This window comes from Pan troglodytes, chromosome 4 (genome assembly GCF_028858775.2).
Source record: "Pan troglodytes isolate AG18354 chromosome 4, NHGRI_mPanTro3-v2.0_pri, whole genome shotgun sequence".
NCBI classification, from domain to species: Eukaryota; Metazoa; Chordata; class Mammalia; order Primates; family Hominidae; genus Pan; species Pan troglodytes.
Window position 1 is genome coordinate 80,346,838 of NC_072402.2, and position 26,243 is coordinate 80,373,080.

A 26,243-nucleotide genomic window follows, 5' to 3' on the forward strand; every position below is an offset into this window, starting at 1 on the left:
AGAGACCTGGCTATACAGAGCAGAGTTAGACAATGCCAGGGATGTGTAAATAGCAATTGCTAAATCTGCTGGCATGTTTTTCATATTTCATCTTTTCCTGGGACTGGTGACTGTATAATTTATTGTTCAAACTGAGACATGTAGGAGAGTGAAAAGTACTAAAAGTAATAATTACACCGGCAGTAGGCATTAACCAGAACATATGGTCATTCCTTCTTGAGTCTCATGGACATTTAGGGTGACGATCAGAGGCAGTATAAGTTAAATTGGCTTCCTGGTTGACTCAACATTCCCATCCTATTCCCACCTGCTTTTTGTCTAATAGGACATGTTTTGGGGACAAATACTAGATAAGGAGCAGTGGGATGAATAGAAACAGTCTTTTATATAACCAAAATTACTCTTAGGTGGTTTAGTCTGGATGTATTTAATCTTATCCTGTTAGTAAATGTTAAATACAAGTTTCACAGACCTGTTGTATTTGTATTTTAAATAGTATCTTTTTTTTCAGTTCTAGGAATTTTGGAAAAGTATGACATGTTACTGGCATTTTCTTACAGATATGGAGTTGTTCCTAGAAAATGTTATTCCCAAACAAGTTTTTCACTGTTTTAATGTAAACTTTTCCTGTCATATTGGCATATATGTAGAAAATGTTAGTTTTATATCAAAATATGGAAACCTCATCCAGATAGAAATTATATGAGTTTCTTTGGACTCTGTTCTAAGTTTTTTTTGTTTTTTGTTTTTTGTTTTCTTTTTCATATTGGACTGAAATCTGCCACCCTGTAACTTCCAACTATTGGTTCTAGTTCTGTTCTCTGGAGCAGCATGGAGTAAGTGTCTTCTATTAGAAGGCATCTGTCACCTTTTCTAGACTGAATTTCTCCAGGTGTCCTCCCCTTTTTATATGAAATTAAAACCCATATCTCTGACCTTCACATTGATTCCCTTTGGAATCTTACAATCTAATATGAACTTCCTAGTTTATCAGTGTTTTCCCTAATACAGTTAAAATATGATAGCCCCAAATTTTAATTTAATTCTGTACTATATTTCTATGTTACTGTGCACACCAGTACAGAATACCTTGTACTATAGACCATCAATCAGAGACTGAGTTAATTAGTGCAGCTTCAACTTTTTTTTTTTCTTTCTCTTAGCTATTCTTAGTTGTTGGCTCATACTAAAATGTGGTCAGCCTAAAACCTATCAGCTAAATAACTGTTGGGGCTCTTCTTTTTTTAGTAGGTGTTTCTGCCTTAGTAATGTAGCTTTACCTTGTGGAATTGAGTGTATTATTCAGAAAACCTAGAACAAGAAATACACTTTTATATGCTAACATCTGTAGGCCTTTGGTTTTAGTGATATAGGCTTTCAGTTTAAAAGTTAAAATAAACATATTGCTGTAAGAACTTTAGCTAGAAATTCATTTGATTGCTGTTTTGGAAAATGTTTTTGTCTCTTTGAGGTTTAAATGTTTTTAATTGCAAAGCATCTGATTTGTGTCTTCTTTTACAAAACATGCTATTATATATTTAAAAGTAACTTTGTATAATGAAATGCTCCCTGTAAGCTGGAAAATGTATCTAAAATAATAGATATTCCATTGTAGGTTTTGTACCCTGGAACAGAACTTCTCAACCCTCAGCACTATTGACATACTTTAAATAATTCTTTGTTATGCACGGCTGTCCTGTGCATTGTAGGATTTGTAACAGCATCCCTGGCCTCTATCCACTAGATGCCAGTAGCTCACATATCACCACCTCCTCTGCAGTTTGGTCATCAAAAATATATGCAGATATGGCCATATGTCCCCTGGGGGAAAAATTCCCCCAGTTGAATACCAACTGTCCTAAAGCAACAGAAGTATTTTTTAATCAGCTGGTCAGTAGTTTCTACCTTAAATTTCTTTCTGTAATTGGGCTAGAATAGAATATTTTTCTTATGATTTCTTTGTAGAGATTTGTAAAACTGTACAACATAATAAAGAACTTTACATGTAACTAACACTAAAGTTCCTAATTTGGTCGGTTTTTTCTTTTCTTCCTAATACTGTTTTTTATCCTAGTTTTTAATTCCTGTTATGTGATACAATCTATGATCTGAAACGTGTGACTATATAATGTATTGAGATTAAAGAATGAAAATTAAAAAAAAAAGAATGAAAATTACAGAACAGTAATAAATATGATATTGAATAGGAAGTTTATTGAGTTCAAGTACTTGACCTTTTGTGGTCCGTGATTAAATTACTTGAAAATGTGCTTTTTATTTCAGTTGAATAGCTTTTAATTGAAGTTGGTTAACTCCTGGATATTAAAATTGTATTATATTTATTCTTGTACTCCACAATGTAGCCAGCAGCCAGCTTCGGGTGTAGCCTATTCTCATCCAACTACAGTTGCTAGCTACACTGTCCATCAGGCTCCAGTAGCTGCTCACACAGTTACTGCTGCCTATGCACCAGCAGCCGCCACAGTTGCAGTTGCCAGGCCTGCTCCAGTAGCTGTTGCAGCTGCTGCAACAGCTGCAGCTTATGGAGGCTACCCCACTGCACACACAGCAACTGACTATGGTTATACTCAGAGGCAACAAGAAGCACCACCACCACCACCCCCAGCTACTACACAAAACTACCAGGTAAGAAAACTACTAGTTTTGGTAGCCTGAATGTGCGGGTTTCTTTGTCTTCGGTGTATAATGTAATGCCCTAGCCATTGCTTCTCAAACTTGGGGCTTCCAAAATACACATGTACTGATAGAGAAAAGTAAATGAGTATTCCTTGGTAGTTTGGGACATACCAACCATTAAGGTTCCTTGCCGGCTGGGCGCGGTGGCTCATGCCTGTAATCCCAGCACTTTGAGAGGCCAAGGTGGGTGGATCACCTGAGGTCAGGAGTTCAAGACCAGCGTGTCCAACATGGCGAAACCCCGTCTCTGCTAAAAATACAAAAATTAGCTGGGTGCAGTGGTGCGCACCTGTAGTCCCAGCTACTCAGGAGGCTGAGGCACGAGAATCACTTGAATCCAGGAGGCAGAGGCTGCAGTGAGCCAGGATTATGCCATTGCATTCCAGCCTGGGTGACAGAGCGAGACCCTGTCTCAAGAAAAAAAAAATTCCTTGCAATGAGCTTTGTATTAATCCTTCCTCTCACCCCCCATCCATTTGACTCTATTATTTATAGCTGTCTGTTAAAAACTTTCACATTAATTGCTAGTTAAATATTTCATTGTTTACCCCAAGTTTGTTTGTTATTGTTTTAACTGAAGACATAGAAAAGACTTCCCTTGTTTGTACTAGAGCATTATTCATCTGGAACACAGGTATGTCTCCTATTTTGAGAATATTTTGAGAGCAGGACAAACATATTACATATTTTCTTCTTGAAACTTAGCAAAGGTGGAGATTCTGTCCCCTTTACATTTATCCTGTCAAGATGTTCTTTTTTAATACATATTATAACAAAAATTGATCATGCCCTTATTCATCCAGTTGCCTCTTACTCAGTCTTATAGGAATTCTACATTCTCTTTATTATGTTTGAAAACAGTGCTAGATTACTACTTGCTTATTTAAATTAAATTTGGTCCTAATTTCTTTAATCTGTTTTTTTGCTTATTTGCTTTTAGGATCTGTTTTTTAAACTTTGATCCTTCTGAACTTTCCCTGGTTTTGCTATATTCTTTCTAAAGCATAGGAATTTATGCAGTAAAAAATTGAAATGTAAATCAACAATATTAGTATTTGCTATTAATTTTAGGCAGGTTACTAAATGAAATTCCTTTTGAGGTGTGATTATTTATGCCCAGAGACAAAATATAATAAATTTTGTTGTTTTTAATAGTGTCTGTGAAACCCAGTGTTTTCTGGGCCCTACCTGCTACTTCAGCCATTTCACCTACATACCTTTCTACCCCTCTTTACTTCATGGACTGCCAGAATTCACTCAGCTCACCTTGATCTTTCTTGAAAAAGAAATACTGAAAAGGAGCAATTACAAAGTTTAGTAACACAAGTGTTCTTTTGTAATATTGTAGGATCCGTCTTTAAGGCAAAACTTCTGTGACTTTTTTAATAAAATTAATTTTTACTTAAGTATTATTTAGAAATGTTTTGGTGATTGTTCTGATTGTAAAAGTTCAACATGCTGCTTGAAATGCTTTTGATTTTTTTTTTCTTTTTTTTTGAGGCAGAATCTCTCTCTGTCGCCCAGGCTGGAATGCAGTGGCGCAATCTTGGCTCACTGCAACCTCCGCCTCCCGGGTTCATGCCATTCTCCTGCCTCAGCCTCCCGAGTAGCTGGGACTACAGGTGCCCGCCACCATGCCCGGCTAATTTTTTGTATTTTTAGTAGAGACGGGGTCTCACCGTGTTAGCCAGGATGGTCTTTATCTGCTTACCTCATGATCCGCCCGGCTTGGCCTCCCAAAGTGCTGGGATTACAGGCGTGAGCCACCACACCCAGCCTTGATATTATTTTAATGAAGTACAAAATGAATCTTCTGTGTATTTAATTTGATTCTTTTATGTTTAGGTCTGTCATGAAACTACGTATTTAGTGTTTTGTTTTCCTTTATTGCACTTCTATACAGTAAGTATTTTTTTCCTTCCACTTGTCTCATAGCAAGATTTTCTTTCATTCCTTTTCTTTAGGATTCATACTCATATGTAAGGTCCACAGCTCCTGCTGTAGCTTATGATAGTAAGCAATACTACCAACAACCAACAGCAACTGCTGCTGCTGTAGCTGCCGCTGCCCAACCTCAGCCTTCTGTTGCTGAAACTTACTATCAGACAGGTGGGTTTTCTTAACCTACAGAGTTTCTTTGTAAACTATTGAAGTATATGACTTACTGTGTTTAATGAAGATAAGCTTTTGAGTCCATCTAAACTCATATCACATCATCTTAGGAGGCAGGTTCTAGACATGTCCTACTAAATGCCTTGGAGTCACAATTCATAATCATGCCTTTCTCTCCTGGAAATGTACTCCATTTCTGGACTTTCAGCCCACAGTCCATCCCTGCTGAAATAAGCTGTGCAAAAGAACCTGTGATGATAACTTCTGAACACATTTTTATCTTTGCCAGAAATGCCCAGAACATATGATACTGCCAACAAACAGCCTTTGTAACCAGTGGAGACCCTTTAATGGGCCCATATTTTTAATCTTTCTCTGATCACTAATGACAGTTGGTTCTGTTATCAGCCACCAATCATGTTAAATACAGTATGTAGAATGGTTCAAATCTAGGAAGCATTTCATTTGCAAAGAAACCTGTATATTTACAGACTTTAAAAGATGGATTTTTTTTTTTTTAGAGAGAGACTTGATAATTTTTAAAACAAAGCTTTTGAAAAGTGGGCAGTTCTTGGGGTGGGGGGAGGGAAAGCACTAGGAGATACACCTAATGTAAATGACAAGTTAATGGGTGCAGCACACTAACATGACACATGTATACATATGTAACAAACCTGCATGTTGTGCACATGTACCCTAGAACTTAAAGTATAATTAAAAAAAAAAAAAGAAAGAAAAAAAATGGGCACTTCCTTTAATTATTTTTGAAGGGTGTGAGGGTGTGGGTAGAGCCTTGGATTGTAAGAGAGTAGAATTGGCTTCCAGTACTGGCTTTATTGCTAATGTGGGCAAGTGATTTTTTACCTCTCTTATCTCTGTTCTCTTACCTGTAAATGAGGTAGTTGACCCAAATTTCAGTAGGGCCCCTTCTAGTTCTAAGATTTTATGAGTCCCTTAAAAGTGGTTTTAACATGTTTTGAATTATAGTGACTATCTGACTATTCCTGTGGTCTCTTCTCTTTTTTTTTTTTTTTTTTTTTGAGATGGAGTTTTACTCTTGCCGCCCAGGCTGGAGTGCAATGGTGCAATCTTGGCTCACCGCAACCTCCACCTCCTGGATTCAAGCGATTCTCCTGCTTCAGCCTCTCAAGTAGCTGGGATTACAGGCATGCGCCACCATGCCCAGCTAATTCTGTATTAGAGACAGGGTTTCTCCATGTTGGTTGGGCTGGCCTTGAACTCTTAACCTCAGGTGATCTGCCCACTTCGGCCTCCCAAAGTGCTGGGATTACAGGCGTGAGCCACCATGCCCAGCCTTGTGGTCTCTTCTCTATTGATTTCCGTGTATAATAATTTATAGTAAACTTCCTGTTTAATTACCAAGCTTAGGTTGTGCTTGAGTGCTAAATTATCTAAGAGAAGATCTTGATTTAGTCTAACTCTGGTATTGCTGTGACTTGTGTAAGTTATTTAGCTCTTGGATATTAGTCTCATCTCTGTAAAGTATTATCTTTTTGTGTTACATGGATCAAATTTCATAAGCAGATAAGTTCTACTTGAGATAAAAGTTCTACTTGAGAGGCTGAGGTGGGAGGATCACTTGAGTCCAGGAGTTTGAGGTTGCAGTGAGCCATGATCACACCATCATACTTCAGCCTGGGCAACAGAGTGGGACCCTGTCTCAAAAAAAAAAAGATAAAAGTTCTAATGTACTTTTACTTAACTGAACAAAAAATGAGCTTGGCCCCGTGATTTTGGGCCTTTTTCAGAAATAACATTTATGTGCTTTAGTGATCATTTACAAGTGATTATTAATTTAGTCATAAGGCTTCTGAGACTCTTTCAAAATATACATTGTTTTGAGTATGTCAGAGGCAGCAAAGAAGTTGACAGACATCAGTGGCAGCCATTTAAGAATAGCTGCATTCAAGTTATTGACATTTGAAAAATTATGTAGTACCTTGTTAGATTGTAGTTCACTATGGAAAAATCAGTTAAAATGCAATGAATGGTATATGAACAAGTTTCATATGATTAAACATTGAAGTTTTTACTGTGAATTGAAATATGTACATTGTAACTCATTCTGTCCTGTTTCCAATATTAAGCCTAACTGAAGTAGACTGACTAGTGCACACGCACACACACACACACACACACACACACACACACACACTCCTTTTCAGAAAAGTTTGTTTAGTGGTAGCACTGCTATTTCAGTTAGTTATAAGTTTTGCCAAAATAATCATTTTGGAAATACATAGAAAGCATTTGGCAGAAGATAGTATATTTATTTGTATATTCTATTCATATTGGTAATAAGAGTTTTATGCCTTTTGCTAAGGAGAAATTGCTGGCATAAAATTTATAGTTAATGATGTTTGTACCTATTCTTTCCAGCTTTTAAGGATACTGGTACAGTAACTATAGTGGCTTACTCTTCTAATTTTCTGATGTCTCTTTCCTACTTCAGCCCCCAAAGCAGGTTACAGCCAAGGTGCAACTCAGTATACTCAAGCCCAGCAAACTCGACAAGTGACAGCCATAAAACCAGCCACACCAAGTCCAGCTACCACTACTTTCTCCATCTATCCTGTATCCTCCACCGTACAGCCAGTAGCAGCTGCGGCTACTGTGGTGCCATCCTATACTCAGAGTGCTACTTACAGTACCACAGCAGTTACATATTCTGGTAAGACTGATAAACTGTGTTTAAATGAGTAAACAAATTAGGAAGAGACTTAGTAGAAACTATCTTGATTGTCTTTGAAATTACCTTACTCCCAATAATAGGAATTAAATTAATTGATAGACATAAATATAGGTACATAATGTGACTGTTCTGTAAATTGTATGCTTTTTTTGGGGCGTGGGGAGGAGAAGATCTTAGAAGAATACAATATGTTCTTGGGGGTTTTAAAGCTCATTATGAGTCTTGGGCTTAGCATTGCAATTAAAGGAAGTAACACCCAGTTTTCTACAGGATTGTTTACTTCCCTGCTTTTCCAAATGAAATTGAAAACTCAAGGTTAATACTCAGGGAATACTACAGACAAATTATTTCTGTTTATTTTGGCTCTCAAAGAGCTATTTATTATCAGAAATAGTTCATCATGGAAATGTTGGGTAGCCCTTTCTAAACATCCATAAGATGGTGGTTATGTAACACACCTTTTTTGGAAGAACAGAGTACCTTTATTTTCCTTAAATAATTATATATTTCTCCCAGAGAGGTACAATGGCTAAAACCTTTTTGTGTCCACTGCTGTTGCCAATTTCTAACTGAGGAAGTTTGCATTTTCACAGTGATTAAGATCACACATTGCCTTTTTTGTAGAGACTCAGCTTTTGTATTCCTCCCAGAAGATATGCTGTGAATGACACTCTTTTATTTCTCAGAGATTTCTTATCTCTTACTCTAGGGTGCTAGGGATACAATGATGAATTAGGCATGCATGGAGTGTTTGAGAACTGCAGTTCATTGTGGCTGGAATACAGGATACATGGGGTAAATGTCAGTAGATGAGGCTAGAAGTGTCAGAGTATGTAAAGCCATGTGTGCTCTGCTATGGTGTGTGTCTTTATCTTGTGGGCAGAAAGGGAGCTGCAGAGGCTATATTAAGAAATGGAGCGGTGTGAGCAGATTTGTAAGTTAACCGGACAACCAGGTGGAAATGAATTGAATGAGGAGACATTATCATCTGAGAACTCTGGCTGGAGTGGTGAATGATGAGGACCTGCTCATCATTCACCAGTATGAATGATGGTAGAAAGACATTTTATAATCTATTAAAGGCATAGTACAGGAGATTCCTTATTTAGGAAAGAAATCTTTTGTTAAGATCTCAAGAAAATACTGAATTTATGATTCCTAGATCTGTCATTTAAGATAGATAGGACTTTACTGTCTCTCCCTATTTGGTTGACTAGCTATAATTGTAACTAGGATTATATTACAATGAAATCTGATTAGTCACATTTTTTTTAAATGTCCACATTAGCTTCAACAAAATAGGAAGTACCAGAGTAGCTTTTCCTGTTCATTGTTTCTCTCTTATATGTGCTTCCTTTCCTTTCTCTTTCTCTGGTTGTCTATACAGTATGAAGATAATTTTTATTTACATGAGTAATATATTATTATTTATAAATTAGAAACTATATTTTTTTAGAAAGAGAAAAAAAGTTAAACCACTAGATTTCTACTCCTAGACACTAATTGTCATTAACATTTTAGTGCATGTCTCTGTCTACTTTTCTTCCATGGAATATACGTGTGTAAATACGGTTTATAAAAATGCATTTGTCTTATACGTGCTATTCTGTAAACTGCTTTATTGTTACTGTGATTGCCTTTCGTGTCACTAAGTATAGATATATACCTCTGATTAATGTTTTTTCCCAACTTTTTATATCAGGTTTTTTTTGTTTTGTTTTGTTTTTTTGTTTTGTTTTGTTTTTTTTGAGATTAAAAGAGTCTCACTCTTGTCGCCTCGGCTGGAGTGCAATGGTACCAGCTTGGCTCACTGCAACCTCTGCCTCTTGGGTTTAAGCGATTCTCCTGCCTCAGCCTCCCAAGTAGCCGGGACTACAAGCGTGCGCCACCACGCCTGGCTAATTTTTGTATTTTTAGTAGAGACAGGGTTTCGCCATGTTGGCCAGGCTGGTCTCGAACTCCTAACCTCAAGTGATCCACCCACCTTGGCCTCCCAGAGTGCTGGGATTACAGTACAGGCATGAGCCACCGTGCCCGCCCCAGAAAATTTTAATTCTCCAGAAAAGTGGAAAAAAATAGTTCCAAGAACTATTTTTTATGCCATTCACCTAGGTTCACCAATTATTAATAATTTTTCAAATTTGCTTTATCTCTCCTTTCTCTTAAAGGCTATTTTCAAATGGCTCAGCAATATAAGTTTATAAGCAATATGCTTTACAAGTTGTAGATGACATGGTACTTTGCCCTGAATTCTTCAGAAGGTATTTCCCAAGAATAAGGACATTCTTTTATGTAGCCACAATGGCAACATTATGAAAAGGAATTGAACATGGATACTATACTATCTAATACATAAATTTGTCCAGTTGTCCAAAAATGTATTTAATGGCTGGGCTTTGTATGTATTTGGTGTATGTATGTTTGTGCTTGTGCTTTGTTTTTGAAATTTAGAATCTAGTCAAGGATCATGGATTGTATTTGGTTGCCATTCTTTGTTAGTTTGCTTTAATGTAGAACAGTTCCTTATTTTTATCTTGTCTCTCATGATAGTGATATTTTTGAAGCGTTCAGGCCAGTTGTCTTGTAGAATGTCCCATATCTGGATTTATCTGATGATTTATGTTTAGATTCAGGTAACTTTTTAGACAAGAAAATTACTTGACCAGCCTTCCATTTCATCACATCAGAAGCATGTAATAAGTAATGTTTGTTTATTCCTATTGATGCTGGCTTTACTGGTTAAAGCTGTGCCTATCAGATCTCTCCATTATAAAGATACCTTTTTCCTTTATAATGAACAAGTACTCTGTGGGCCTGTTGCTCAACTGTCTTTCACCCTGTGGTGGTAGATCCTTTGAAAACTGAATGAATTTCTACAGTGGTAGTTGCAAAATCCTTTCACATTGATCCTTAGGCATTCTTCTCTAGAGTTCCCTCCTTCCACTTCTTTTTCTGTTATTACTATGAACTTACTCATTTTTATTCAATGTACAGTCATCCCTGCTATCCATGGGAGATTGGTTCCAGGGCCCCCATTGATACCAAAATTTGTGGATGCTCAAGTCCCGCATATAAAATGACATAATATTTGCCTTTAACCTATGTACATCCTCTTAAATACGTTAAATTATCTCTAGATTACTTACAGTACCTAATACCATGTAAGTGCTATATATAAATGGTTGTTAAGCTGTACTGAGTTTTGTGTTATATTTTCTATTCCCCGCCCCCCCCCCCCCCCATTTTTTTTTTTTGAGACAGCATCTCACTCTGTTGCCCAGGCTGGGGTGCAGTGGCGCAATCTCGACTCACTGCAACCTCTGCCTCCCAGGTTCAACCGATTCTTATATCTCAGCCTCCCAAGTAGCTGGGGTTACAGGCGTGTACCACCATACCTGGCTCATTTTTGTATTTTTAGTAGAGACGGGGTTTTACCATGGTGGCCAAGCTGGTGTGAAACTCCTGACTTCAGGTTACCCACCTACCTCGGCCTCTCCAAGTGCTGGGATTACAGGCATGAGCCACCGCACCTGCAGCCGAATATTTTCAGTTCATGGTTGATTGAATCCATGGTTGCTGAACCGATGGATACAGAGAGCGACTATATTATAATCTGTTACTCTCATTTCTCTCTTTGAGGCTCACATGGTTTTAAATTTGCCCAGTGAGATCCACTCAAACCAGCTCCTGAGTCTTTTTGACATATTCTCATTCGTCCTTGAACACATCTTTCCTCTTTGCCACTGAAAGTTATTACAGATACACTTTGAGCTTTCCCTGCCCTAGAGTCACAGTCAGCCATGTCACACAGGAGCCATGATTTCTTATAAATGCCAGTGGTATTTAGAAACCATTCTAATGGCCACAAAGTATTTTATTGTATGGATGTACTATGTTTTAAAGTGTGTATTTGAGGACATTTAGTTGTATATGAGACAGAAACTGGAAACAGCACTAGGTAGAACATCCTTACATGTAAAGATATGTACATTTGCCCACTTGTTTCCCTAGGATAAATTTCTAGTTCTGGAACAGTTATAAAGTATCTGTTTTTTAAAGACTATGTGATACACAGTCCAGAGTTGCCAAATCAGAGAAACCATTGTTAAGGCTTCTGAGTTCTTTATCTGCAATTTTTGGCAGCTACAATTTTGGTCAGCTATTCTCTTTATCTTAGTGAAATGAGTTCTAGAGTATTGCTACCTACCAAATGATGACTTGTAGCATGATGAATTTACTACTGAAATGTTAATTTTTTTGTTTCTGGTATCATACATTTAAAAGCTATATGCCAGCTCTTCTAATATCATAGCTTACTAATTGATTTTTTTTTTTGAGACTAGGTCTCATTTCATCACCCAGGCTAGAGTGCAGTGGCACCATCTCAGCTCACTGCAACCTCCACCTCAAGAGATCCTCCCACCTCAGCCTCCCAGGTAGCTGGGACTACAGACGTGAGCCACCATGCCTGGCTAATTTTTTATTTTTGTATTTTTTGTATAGATGGGGTTTTGCCATGTTGCACAGGCTGGTCTCGAACTCCTGAGCTCAAGCAATCTGCCCACCTCCCTCTGCCTCTCAAAGTGTTGGGATTACAGGTGTGAGCCACCACGCCTGGCCTTGATAATGAAAGTACTTTTTTTTTTTTTTTTTTTTTTTTTTGGAGACAGTGTCTTGCTGTGTCACCCAGGCTTGGAGTAGAGTGGCACAATCCCAGCTCACTGCAACCTCCACCTCCTGCGCTCAAATGATCCATCCTGCCTCGGTGCATGCCACCACACCGGGCTAATTTTTTGTATTTTTAGTTGAGATGGGGTTTCACCACACTGCCTGGGCTGGTCTTGAACTCCTGAGCTCAAGTGTTCCACGAGCCTGACCTAGTAAAAGTACTTTTTAAGTGAAACTATTTTAGTTTTCAAAAACTGTGCTTTTACTTAATTTATAGACACAGATTTCTTTTTTTCTTTTTCTTTGAAACAGGGTCTCATTCTGTCACCCAGGCTGGAGTGTAGTGGCACTATCATCATGGTTTACTGCAGCCTCAGCCTCTTGAGTAGCTGGGACTACAGGCACGCCACCACGCTTGGCTAAGCTGGTTTGAGCGGATCCCATTGGGCAAATTTAAAACCATGTGAGCCTCAAAGAGAGAAATGAGAGTAACAGATTATAATATAGTCGCTCTCTGTATCCATCGGTTCAGCAACCATGGATTCAATCAACCATGAACTGAAAATATTCGGCTGCAGGTGCGGTGGCTCATGCCTGTAATCCCAGCACTTGGAGAGGCCGAGGTAGGTGGGTAACCTGAAGTCAGGAGTTTCAGACCACCCTGGCCACCATGGTAAAACCCCGTCTCTACTAAAAATACAAAAATGAGCCAGGTATGGTGGTACACGCCTGTAATCCCAGCTACTTGGGAGGCTGAGGTACAAGAATTGGTTGAACCTGGGAGGCAGAGGTTGCAGTGAGTCGAGATTGCACCACTGCACCCCAGCCTGGGCAAAAAAAAAATTGGGGGGGGGGGCGGCGGAGAATAGAAAATATAATACAAAACTCAGTACAGCTTAACAACCATTTATATAGCACTTACATGGTATTAGGTATTGTAAGTAATCCAGAGATAATTTAATGTATTTAAGAGAACGTTTTAAATTTGAAAGCTGTGGATTTTACTTATAAGCCTACCTGAAAACTGGTAAACTGACCATTTCTAGACTAAGATCTCTGGAAATTTGGTAGACTGCCTATTCACCATATTTCAGTTAAATTTCCTTATTCCTGTAAGTGGTAATGGATGGGCAAAGAGTGATATAAAGCTTGAGAGAGATTACTAGTTGACAGAAAAGCACAGAAGAACTGCTTACAGAGAATTAAGCTTTTTGGTCTCTCAAATGCAGACTGCAATACTGAAAGACTTAGGACCCCCTAACTCCAATATGTCTGTACACATAGGGAAGGAAAAATAAATTGGAATGATGAGAGCTAAAATGCATGGAAAACCAGACATATCCAGGAGAAAAGTAGTCAGGCAACTTTTGAGAAAAGCCTTCTTAGACTTTTATGTCAGGCTACTATAGTATATAAAGTTTTAAGATAGAAAGTGTGATTATAGACAAGAAAACATCTGAAATGAAAATAGAAACAGGTAGCTGTATATCAGTGATAAAGCATGTATATGATCAGATAAAATTGAGAAAACAGTTGAGATAATTGCTTAAAACAAAATTTCTATAAACTAATAAACTCTACTGGGCAGTTCTACAAACGTCCTCTATTACTTACGAATGTGATAAAAGAACACAAGCTCACAGCCAATGTTTTCAAGCTTACAGCCAAAAACATGTATAGTTTAAATTTTACTGTAGAGAAATGCCATAAAATTGTCCAATTACAAATAATGAAGATGTTTTTAGATTTATTACCAAGTAGGATCATGATTTTTACATAAAATCTTTATAACAGATATTTTCCAAATGACTTCAGTTCTTCTATATAGAAACTATACAAATGCCACAGAAATGTAACTTTATGAATTATGTATTAAGAAAATATGAAGCAGAATAAGGACAACAGAGGCCAACAGTGCTGAAAGAATAGTTCTTCTAGTTTTGTTTTTTTTGTTGTTTTTTTTTTTTATCAAACGTTCACGATACAGGAAGCAGTATGCCAGACACAGTGTAGTTTTTAGAACAGATCTATAAGGTAAGTATCACTATCCTTAAATATGAGAAAAGTTAGGTTTAGAAATTGCAGTATCCTTTAAACACTGATCTAATTTAACCATAAAAATCACCAAGTTAAGCTTAATATTCATAAAATAATCTCTACTTGCACATAGGTAGTGTAAAACTAATAAAAGGCAAGTTTAGTTATAACTTACTACTTAGTTATAAAAATAAAGCATGCACTGAAAGGTGGGCTAAAGATTCTGGAACTCTGTTAAAGGGCATCTTAAATTCTCCTATAACTACTGGCAAACAAATGTACATTTCTTGTAAAAAGCATTGTAGGAAAACAGGTACAAGGCTGTGTCTGTGTCTGGCCTAGGCAACATGGCGAAACCCCGTCTCCACGTTCACAGATTAAAAATCTGTAAATCACTGAACATAAGCAACATGTATATATTATATAAACAGCTTGCATAATGTACTTATTCACTGGAGTCTCTGAACAATGGAAATGGGTAGAATTCATACATTTAACCAGAAAACACAATGCTTTTTCATCTTTTGGAAGATGAGAACCAATGTATTGGTCCCTAATTCCTAAATCTTTAACAGTTGTTCTGTATTTTCATCTGAACTTCAGTTCCACATCACAAACTTCTGCTAAACTTTATTTACCTTGCCTCCCCAGACTAGCATCTGTCAGCTTCTTGATTCTAGCAGTTGCACAGCCCATCAGTTGATCACTGGGGCTCCAGATTTTAGTGTCACATTTGTATGTTTTCCTCTTCTTTTATCTCTTTTGTCCTCTTAGCTATCAAGCATGTCAAATCTTACTTCCATGAGTTTTTGTTTTTCCTATCTAGTATCCTACTTCAGATTCTTCCTCAAATCCAACACTTCCTAAATTTTGTTCACAGGATTTTATTTGGGGACATATTAGCAGATTCTATAAACAGACAAGTTTGTCAAACACACTATCACATCTCTCCAATTAAACTATAAGGTTCTTCAAGGCAGGGACCAAATTTTACACTGTCTTTATACCTCTGTAACACCTGGCATATATTGAGTAAATACTAGTTGATGACTTTCTTAGAAGGAAAATAAGCTTTTTTCTGGTTCTGTGAGATATACGTTTGTAAATATGCACATGTAAATCTATCTTTATTGGCAGGATTAATTTAATTTAAATTTGTAAATTTTAACTTGTCCTTCTATAAGTATGTAACATAAGTTTTGTTTGATTTTTATTTGTAAGGTACGTCTTATTCAGGTTATGAAGCAGCAGTGTATTCAGCTGCATCTTCCTACTATCAACAGCAGCAGCAGCAACAGAAGCAGGCAGCAGCAGCAGCTGCTGCTGCTGCTGCAACAGCTGCCTGGACAGGGACCACCTTTACTAAAAAAGCACCATTCCAAAATAAACAACTGAAACCAAAACAGCCTCCCAAACCACCACAGATTCACTATTGTGATGTTTGTAAGATCAGCTGTGCTGGACCACAGGTACTTATGTTGTATGTTTTACCTTGAGTCTTCAGTGGTTATTAAGTGTAGTTGGTATTCTAACTCCTGAGCCTACTAAAAGAGGTTTACATTTTTTCCTGTTAGCTTTTAGCCAGTGCATTTTTTAAGTTACTTGTATTGTGGCATGAGAATTTTCAGGGAAAAAAAAACTGTAAAGATGATTGTGAATGTAAATGATAAATAGGCAAATTGGGCTTTTTTTTCCAGAAAGAGACTTTGCTCTTTAAAACTTAAATTTAGTTTTAAAATTTTGTAGTCAAATTAATTGCGACTTGGGTAAGATTGAATTTTTATTTCGTTGTGTTTTTAGCATCTGTAACTTACTTGCCAAAGCCTTTATTCAAAATTCTTTAACTTAATATAGCAGGTTACTGATAATCTATAATTTTCAGGATTGCATTTCTAATGAGACTGACTTTGATATATACTTTATAGTATGTTATTTCTGTAATCTCATAAGGGGAGTAGGAACTTCGGGAACAAGGAAGGTGTAAAGAAGTGTCTTTTTCAAAAATACCAATTAGTGAGGCATGTAAATGTAAAAACCTTATTCCTTTTTCAGTATTGTATTGTTTCTGGTTGCTAAACATTAAAATGGGTGATTATGACATGATTCTATTTATTAAAATTAATGGATTCAACTCCCAGCCTTATTATTATGCTTAAGAGTGTCAACTTTTTATATTAAAATTTGATAAACAGCTTGGCAGATAAAAGGCATGTTATTTGGAAACAACCAATTTTGACTCTCTACTAGCTTCTCCAAGTTATATCCATCTCTCATTTGCCCTACCTGTGTAACACGTTTACTTTACTGGATTAGTTTTCTCTACTTCTGAATTTTGGGGGGTATTTTCAGTTTCTAACATTCCCTGAGTTATACCAAATTACAGAACATTTTAATATATGTGGCTAGATATATAAAACCCTCTTTTCCCCTGTTTTGAGTATGGCAGGAAATAGTTTTGTTGTGGATTGCATGGTTGGCAGGAGGTGACGGGAGGCAGGTGTGGCACAGGTAGGAAATGTTTGCAGGGACCTGGAGTAAACATGAAAGGGAACAAGAATGATGGGCGGTCTTAGTATTTAAGGAGCATTTCCTACTCTATGTTGACTGTTCAGAGGGGTTAGTGTCATGAGTGCCAGACTTGGACATAAGAAATTTATTGATTACCTGGCTTATATGAAAGTATACAGCGTGACGCTTGGGTGATAGATTAACAGCAGCATGTGGAATGAGTGCATATAAGGCTGGCTATTTTTGCTGTGCTGGGTGGTTAACAAAAAGAACAGGCCACAGGTATTTCTGCAAGTCAGTGTCAGTACCTTAAGGGGGTGGTTAATGAGCCTTAGCGAAAAATATCATTGAGATTGAGTTAGAGTTCTAGATGCGTACATAAGAAGGAAAAGAGTAAGTTGATTGAGCTTTTGGGGGCCAAGATTGCAGTCCTGGCTCTGCCACTAGCTATATAACCTTGGGCAATTTAGAGACCTTAATTTCTTTGGGCTTTTATTTCCTCACTTTTCTATAACAGGACTTGCCTTAAATAATTGAGGCTCAGACTGCTTGGTGGAGCTATTTCAGGCCACTGCAGATAATGAAAGGAAAGTCCCATCCAGCTTTGAATTGTATGATGAACATATAATTGTATGCTAATTATTTGTCAGTTTACAACTGTCTTTTAAGAGGCAGTTTTTAAAAAGAGAGTTTGAGACCAGCCTGGGCAACATGGCCAAATCCCATCTTTACCAAAAATATGAAAAATGAGCTAGGCATGGTGGCAGGCACCTGTGGTCCCAGCTACTCAGGAGTCTTAGGTGGGAGGATCACATGAGCCTGGGAGGTGGAGATTGCGGTGACCCAAGATTGTGCCACCGCACTGAAGCCTGGGTAACAGAGTGAGACCCATCTCAAAAAAAAGTAACAGAGGAACCATTTGGTCCTACTCACAAAACTGTCCAGTTGTTCTTACTAATATCCTCAATATTAACAGCCTTCCTCAATCATGTGCATTCACAATGATTTTTAATATGTAATTTCACTATTTATTGGCTAATGTTACTATAATACTATTTTTGCTTGCAAGTATATACCATATTGGCCCTCATGTATTTTAAATAAGCATTCATTTAAGGGCCATGGATTCTAATACAGATTCTATGTCAAAATGTATTCTGAATTAGAAAAGTCAGTTTTATAAACATAGCTGTTTGTAAAGAATCTTGTTCCACCATACAGTAACTTTTTCTTTCTTCTAATGGTATAGGCACATCTCCCCCGCCTCATCTTAACCCTGTAACTAAATATAATTTCTTTATGGAATGATCACTGTCTATTATTCTCTGTCCAACATTTATATAAGCAACAAAAGATAAAATTTTTAAAACCGAAAGCCATTGCCTTATATTATGGCTATATATGAAAGTACTTTGTAACTCAGTGTTAGATAATATTCTTGATAAACAAGATACAGAGAACCATAGATATGTCACATATGTAACGAATGCCACATGCCCTTTTTCAACTTAAAAAGTTTGTTTTGGTCTCATTTTTAAATGAGTATTAGAGATTTCTTGAGAATTGAATAATCTTAATGTGTAAAGAAAATTAGTGAAGCAAAATGTTTCCTTTTTATTTGAAACAGACTTACAAAGAACATTTAGAAGGACAGAAACATAAAAAAAAAGAAGCTGCATTGAAAGCCTCACAAAATACCAGCAGCAGCAACAGTTCTACTCGTGGGACTCAAAATCAGCTACGTTGTGAGCTCTGCGATGTGTCTTGTACAGGAGCAGATGCGTATGCTGCCCACATTCGTGGTGCTAAGCATCAGAAAGTAGGTGTTTTTTTCCCACACACCCTTATGCCTTGATTCTGTTATCTTTTACTTTTTCAAAGGGGGTTAGGTAAAGGTAACTTCAAATTTCGAAAACTTTTAAGTGCATTATAAGCCTTGCTTATGTGCTAATAATACATAAAGGTGACATCAAATAATCATTGCTAAAAGAGGGAAAGACTGGAGACCTGTCTTTAAATTGAACTAAACCATTTATTTCACTAACTGGGAATTGTGATGTGATTATTTTTAATGTAGCCAAGTCTGTTCATCTTTCTCTACCTCAGTTTCCTCACCTAATAGTAGATGGAATATGTATGCATATTTGTTTCACAGAGATTATCTTGAAAGTAATGAGTTTTGTATATGTGTGTATATACAAAAACATATAGCAGAAAAAATACAACAAAGAAAAGCATGGTTTAGATTTTCATTTTATAATGTTCCAGGCAGACTTTTCAAAATCTATTTGAGTTTCCTGACAAATAAGTGTGCTTTTGTTTTATAGGTGGTTAAGTTACACACAAAACTTGGTAAACCCATTCCATCAACAGAACCAAACGTTGTTAGCCAAGCTACTTCTTCAACAGCTGTATCTGCTTCAAAGCCGACTGCCTCTCCTTCAAGCATTGCAGCAAACAATTGTACTGTGAATACGTCATCAATTGCAACGTCTTCAATGAAGGGTCTTACGACTACAGGAAACTCGTCTCTTAATAGCACATCTAACACTAAAGTATCAGCAGTGCCTACAAATATGGCTGCCAAGAAAACATCTACCCCCAAAATAAATTTTGTTGGCAAGTACTGATATTCTCTGTCCCTGCTGACTCTGTCAAAGTGTTGTTTCTTCTCCATTGCAGCACTAACCCTTCTCCCTGTGTTCTTGGACCTGTCTCCTCCCTTCTCTCTGGGACCTTGTTTCTTCACATATCTGCCTAGTGTGTGTGTATTTTTAATTTTTATTCCATCGTCTACTGGTTTCTTCCCTTCAGCCATACAGATATATCTGTGTCTTCCTCTAGTCATTTAAAAAAAAGATCTGCACACACAAAGACCCTTTTCCCATTTCTCTAATCTTAAGGTAACCTGATTGGTTTTTTTTGTTTGTTTTTTTCATTTTTGAGACAGAGCCCCACTCTGTCACCGAGGCTGGAGTGCAGTAGCACGATCTTGGCTCACTGCAGCCTCAATCTCCAGGGCTCAAGCGATCCGCCCACCTCAGTCTCCTGAGTAGCTGGGACTATAGCTGTGCTCCATCACACACAGCCAGTTTTTTTTTTTTTTCTTTTCTTTTCTTTGGTAGAGATGGGGTTTCACCACATTGCCCAGACCGATCTCGAATTCTCCTGAGCTCAAGTGAGCTGCCTGCCTCAACTTCCAAAGTGCTTGGGTTATAAGCAGGCCCTGATTTTTTCTCAACGTCTGTACTTCCTACCCAATCCTCAGTCTGCTATAGTGTTTCTACTCTACCTTTTTCTGAAGCTGCTTTCAGTAGTCACCAAAGACCTAATTGCCAATCCAGTGGCCAGTTTTCAGTTTCATCCTATTGACTCTCCTAATACTTGACACAGTTGACTGCTACACCTTTAGGCTTAAGATACATCTCTGTCTCTCAATTATGTGTCCATCCACCCCTTTCTCAGTTTTCCTTATTGGTTCTCCTGCCTATGTGTTCATTAAATGGTAGTGTTACTAAGATTATAACCCTGGCCCTCGTCTCACTGTCCACCTCTATTAATGGGTGGTCTCATTCATTCCCATGTGGGCAGTGACTTTTAAAATCTTTCTGGTAAATTCAAAACCCCCACCTGAGTTGGACAGCCACATTTTAAATATTCCCTGGACATCTTTTATATGGCGGTGTAGATGCCTCCCAATGTGTCTCATTCTAACCCATTAATTCATGAGAAGAGTACCATGAAGTAATGGCATAAAATTGCAGATTTCTGAAGTGGAAAATCCACTAACATTATTTCTTTGTTTTTATTGCCTTCTCCAGCTGTTTACCTAGTCTTGTTTCTATCTCTGTAATATTTCTACAAAAACTTCTTCGTTGCCATTGCCCTTTTTTAGGCCTTAAAAGTCTCTTCCTTGGAGCTTTATTTCTTACTGTACCCAATCTCAACATATTCTCCACGCTCTTATTTCATTAAAATACATATCTATTGTGTTAGTCTTCTGCTCAGCAGCCTTCCACTGCAATAGGATAAAATCTGTAGTCCCCATTTTTCATATAAGGCCCATCATTACCTGACCCATGCCTACCTTTCCAGCCTCATAACTCATCCATGCTACCTGTGTAGTAATTCATATTGAATTACTGGCTCTTCCTTGAGTTTACCATAGCCTTTTTCACACCATGTTGCTGTGCTTTTATGTACATGCTATTTTTTTCTTTTTAAACGTCATTCTTTTCTTTCTGACCAGTTCATATTCTTCTTTCAAATCCCAGTTCAAGTGTCACACCCTTTGTGAAACCTTTCCTTACTGGATCATGTTAAAGGGTGGTGGCTCCTTCTAAATTTCCGCAATATTCAGTCCATACTTCTTATAGTGCTTATCACATTGTATTATCGTTATTTGTATCTTCCCATAAATTGGACACTTGAAAGGCAGCTACATTGTCTTCTCTTTACTGTATTACCAGAACTTAGCGCCGTATCCAGATTGTTGTAGATACTTAAGAATATTTTTGAAAGAAAAGTTTAAAAGTAGGAGATTCACAATTAACATGCTATTCTCTTGGACAGTTAGTTGAAGTGTTAAGTTCAATTGATGATAAAAATGAAAGCTATTATTTATAGTCACTTCTACATCAGTTTCTGAGGTTCTTCATACTTTCAGCTTAGAACAATAATAGAAAATCTTTTGTAAATAAGTTAAAGGAAATAAACAGTGATAAAACCTAAATTGGTTCTGTTTCCTTCCCTGGTGGGAAACTTTGTTTGGACTAAGTTTGCAGAGAGACCTAATCATTGAACTTAACTTTTTTTAATTTTTCTAAATTGTAGGGCATGACCTAGACGTTACCCCAACTTTTTTTGGAGACAGGGTCTGACCAGGCCTGGAGTGCAGCGGTGCGATCTCAGCTCACTGCAGCCTCTACCTCTTAGGCTCAAGCAGTCCTTCCACCTCAGCCCCACAAGTAGCTAGGACTACAGGCATGCACCATCACATCCAGCTAATTTTTGTAGTGACCAGGTTTTGCCATGTTCCCCCGGCTGGTCTCAAACTTCTAGGCTCAAACTCCTGGGCTCAAGTGATCCTCCCACCTCTGCCTCCCACAGTGCTGGGATCATAGGGCATAAGCCACCACACCCAACTGGAAGTTAGCAGTTTTTAAGGAATAAATATTACTCATTTCAGTCACTTGCCAAGAAACTAGGGCTACAAACATCAATTAGGCTTAGTCCTTACCATTTCAGGTACTTGCTATTCACTTTGAGGGGGGATGAGGAGGGTGTTGGGTGTTCCAAGATGGAAAAGAGAAAAATTCAGAAACGTATTTCACTAATAGGGTAAAAAAGCCAAGTAGTTTATGTAGTTCTTCAAAATTCTCATCTGTTGTATGTCAGTTAGGAGTTTGACTATTAGCAGAAAAGAACTTTATCTGAAGTTTTCGTCTTATCAGGTATATATATTTATACAAAAATAAAATTTTTTTTAACTTTTTGATACTTTTCTAGGTGGTAATAAGCTGCAGTCAACAGGAAATAAAGCAGAAGACATAAAAGGAACCGAATGTGTTAAAAGTACTCCTGTCACTTCTGCTGTGCAGATTCCTGAAGTAAAGCAAGACACAGTGTCAGAACCAGTCACACCTGCATCTCTTGCTGCTTTACAGAGTGATGTGCAGCCAGTGGGCCATGATTATGTGGAAGAGGTAATTGATTTGAGAATACCATTGCTGTGAAATTGGATAAAGGGAAGAAGTGCATTACGAGCATATGTTACGTGTAAAATTAAATATACTTAATTGTATTTTAGATTTAGCTTAAAGAATATTAAAGGAATCTTTGTTATAAGAAAGCATGTCCTTTAAGCCTGCCTAAGTGACATCATAATGATTTTTTTTTGCTAACTTTTATATTATTTTCCCTGTGTATTGCCACTGTGGTGTGCAGAGTAACTTTCTATTTACTAGCAAGCATTCTTGTAATACATCCTTCAACTATCATAAAAGTTTAAAAGTTCTGAGCAGCAAAAATGTTGATAAAGAGAACCAATATATTTATTTTTGAATAGTCAGTTTTGTGATAAAATTAAGTTTGCTGATTTAACAGAATATATTCATTTGGTTTCTCAAGTGGAGTAGAAGACTGTTGCTGTTTTACAGGTAAAGTAAACTCAGTAAAATAAAGGAGTGAAGGGATATCAGACAGGACTGGATAAATACCTGCTGTTAGCAGAAAGACATACAGTGGCATATGACTACTATTTACTTTGACTTTAGAGCATATATGTTTTTTGAGCTTCAGTGTCGATATCTATAAAATTGGGATATTCCTTAACAAAGTTGTGAAGAGTAGATGAAATAAAGTACCTAGCATGGTGTCTAGCATCTAGGAGAGTTTTTGTTTTTGTTTTTGTTTGAGAGAGTCTTATTCTGCCACCCAGGCTGGAGTGTAATGACACAGTCTTGGCTCACTGTAACGTCTGCCTCCTGGGTTCAAGCAATTCTTCTGCCTCAGCCTCCCAAGTAGCTGGGATTACAGGTGCATGCCACCACCCCCAGCTGATTTTTGTATTTTTTTTAGTAGATGGGGTTTCACTATGTTGGCCAGGCTGGTCTCGAACTCCTGACCTCATGATCTGCCTGCCTTGGCCTTCCAAAGTGCTGTGATTACAGGCGTGAGACACTGCGCCTAGCCTAGTAGGTTTTAAATAAATATTTGTTCTTGCATCCCTTTTCCTATCAAGAAAAATTATCTATTGATGGCCAGGCACAGTGGCTCACGCCTGTAATTGCAGCACTTTGGGAGGCCGAGGTGGGTGAATCACTTGAGGCCAGAAGTTCAAGGCCAGTAGTTGCGCACACTTGTAATCCCAGCTACTCGGGACGCTGAGGCGCAATCACTTGAACTTGGGAGGTGGAGGTTGCAGTGAGCCGAGATCACACAACTGTACTCCAGCCTGGGCAACAGAGTGAGACTCTGTCTCACAAAAAAGAAAAGAAAACAAGAAAAAGAAAAATTGTGTATTGAATTCTTTGTTTCCAAGGTGGATAGCTGGGTTATGGAATATATAATTAGTTCAGAAATAATTCTGACTTTTAAGTTTCATCTCTTAAAGGAGTAAGATTTGATTATCTCAAAAAAAGCTCTCAACCAGAACACCCAATTTTTGATGATACTGTTTAATCCTAAACTTCAGAAAATTACATTCAGAACCTATCTTAAAGCTTGGACAATTTGAACTCAGTATTCATAATAGACTTCATAGTAAGACTCAAGTGTACTTGTCCTCCTGTAACTGTTCAGTTAGAAAAAATTTCATCTTAATTTTCCATAAAGTTACATATTATAAAACCTTGAGCTTTGAGAAATTTTGTATACCGAAATAATGCTATTATTCGTCTTTATCTTCATTTTCAAGAACAATACTTGGCCAGCAGCAATTATTCAGTAACTATTAGAAAATTTAAGACATCTAGCTACATTTAAATCTAAATGCTTACATACATACAAAAATATTAAATTGAAAGATAGTGGCCAGGCATGGTGGCTCACGCCTGTAATCCCAGCACTTTGGGAGGCCGAGGCGGGCGGATCACGAGGTCAGGAGATCAAGACCATCCTGGCTAACACGGTGAAACCCCCATCTCTACTAAAAATACAAAATTAGCCAGGCGTGGTGGTGGGTACCTGTAGTCCCAGCTACTTGGAAGGCTGAGGCAGGAGAATGGTGTGAACCCAGGAGGCGGAGCTGACAGTGAGCCGAGATCGCACCACTGCACTCCAGCCTGAGCGACAGAGCAAGACTCCGTCTCAAAAAAAAAAAAAAAAAAAAAAAAGATACAAGAGCAAACACATGCTATCACATCTTGCATGCTAAAATTCCAACTTTTCATTCCCATTTCTACAGTTTCTATCCTTTTAAAAAGTAATAGGCCAGGCGCAGTGGCTCGTGCCTGTAATCCCAGCACTTTGGGAGGCCAAGGTGGGCGGATCACAAGGAGTTTGAGACCAGCCTGGCCAACATGGTAAAACCCTGTCTCTACTAAAAATACAAAAAACAAATTAGCCGGTCGTGGTGGTACATACCTTTAATCCCAGCTACTTGGGTGGCTGAGGCGGGAGAATCGCTTGAACCCAGGAGGCTGAGGTTGCAGTGAGCTGAGTTCAAACCACTGCACTCCAGCATGGGCGACAGAGCAAGACTCTGTCCTGGGGAAAAAAAAAATGTAATAGACATTGCCACTTCTTTCTAACTGTGTACAACTTCATCAAATAATATGTGGGGGTTTATGAATGATATAATCTTCAACTTTGATGATTCTTGAGTTTTTTTTCCACACCAAGGTACGAAATGATGAAGGAAAAGTAATTCGGTTCCATTGTAAATTATGCGAGTGCAGCTTTAATGATCCCAATGCTAAGGAGATGCACTTAAAAGGGCGAAGACACAGACTTCAATATAAAGTGAGTAAAATTTCAGCTATTACCTTCTTTAAAACAAAAAACAAAAACAAAAAACACCCAGAGCATTCTATATGTAAAACAAAGCATCTAAACACAGCTTGCCAAGTCCACGATGTCCCATTCTAAGATTAGCATGTCATGTTGGTAGACTCAGATGGATGTTTGGTTTTTATTTATCCATTTTTATACTTAAAGAAGAATAACATTCTCATCAGTTTTAGTAATTGTGGCAAAAACTGAAGCATTGCCTGGACCAAGCAATCATGTAAAGATAATTAATTCACATAAAATGTTTGAAAAAAGTCTCAACTCTTTATCCACCTTCTTTATCTGGTAGAATTCCCACCAAAATGAACTTTGAGATGAGTTGATATGTTGGAAAATCCCTTCACTTATCTTAGTGTAGGAATTCTTCACTGAATACACTTCAAATGTTAAGATAAATCAGATATTGTATTTGAAGTTTTTTTTTTTAATGAGATGGAGTCTCGCTCTGTAGCCAAGGCTGGAGTGCAGTGGCATGATCTCGGCTCACTGCAGCCTCTGCTTCCTGGGTCCCTGTTCAGGCAATTCTCCTGTCTCCGCCTCCCGAGTAGCTGGGATTACAGGCATGCACCCCCATGCCCAGCTAATTTTTGTATTTTTAGTAGAGGTGGGGTTTCACCATGTTGGCCAGGTTGGCCTGAACTCCTGACCTCATGATCCGCCCTCCTTGGCCTCCCAAAGTGCTGGGATTACATGCGTGAGCCACCGTGCCTGGCCTGTATTTGAAGTTTTTAACTAGGCTAGATTGATGTACTAGATCCATGTTTTCTGTTTTAAACACGGAGGAGGTGAAAATTAAAACAGTGTAAAAGGGTAGTACTTAAATATGTAAAGAAACTTTTTAACCCCAACGTAGACATTTAGAGTCATCTGTTTATAAACAGTTACAGTTGACCCTTGAACAACATGTAGGTCAGGGGCCCCTCACGCAGTCAAAAATTTGCCTGCCTTTTTTTTTTTTTTTTTTTGAGATAGGTCCTTGCTCTGTTGCCCAGGCTGG

General features: G+C 37.8%; 1 protein-coding gene across 2 annotated transcripts in view; it reads left to right on the forward strand.

Moving 5' to 3' along the window:
* Positions 1-26,243, forward strand: part of ZFR (zinc finger RNA binding protein) — a 91,243-nt gene that overhangs the window by 23,231 nt on the left and 41,769 nt on the right. For both annotated transcript variants that reach the window (XR_010156931.1, XM_016953476.4), the window contains exons 3-10: positions 2,364-2,646; positions 4,662-4,806; positions 7,283-7,501; positions 15,449-15,696; positions 18,363-18,554; positions 19,063-19,354; positions 22,244-22,440; positions 25,079-25,198. Coding sequence is in view for 1 of the 2 variants with exons in the window: in XM_016953476.4 (XP_016808965.1) it covers positions 2,364-2,646; positions 4,662-4,806; positions 7,283-7,501; positions 15,449-15,696; positions 18,363-18,554; positions 19,063-19,354; positions 22,244-22,440; positions 25,079-25,198 (1,696 nt within the window). In the remaining variant the exon portion in view is untranslated. The remainder of the gene's footprint in view (positions 1-2,363; positions 2,647-4,661; positions 4,807-7,282; positions 7,502-15,448; positions 15,697-18,362; positions 18,555-19,062; positions 19,355-22,243; positions 22,441-25,078; positions 25,199-26,243) is intronic.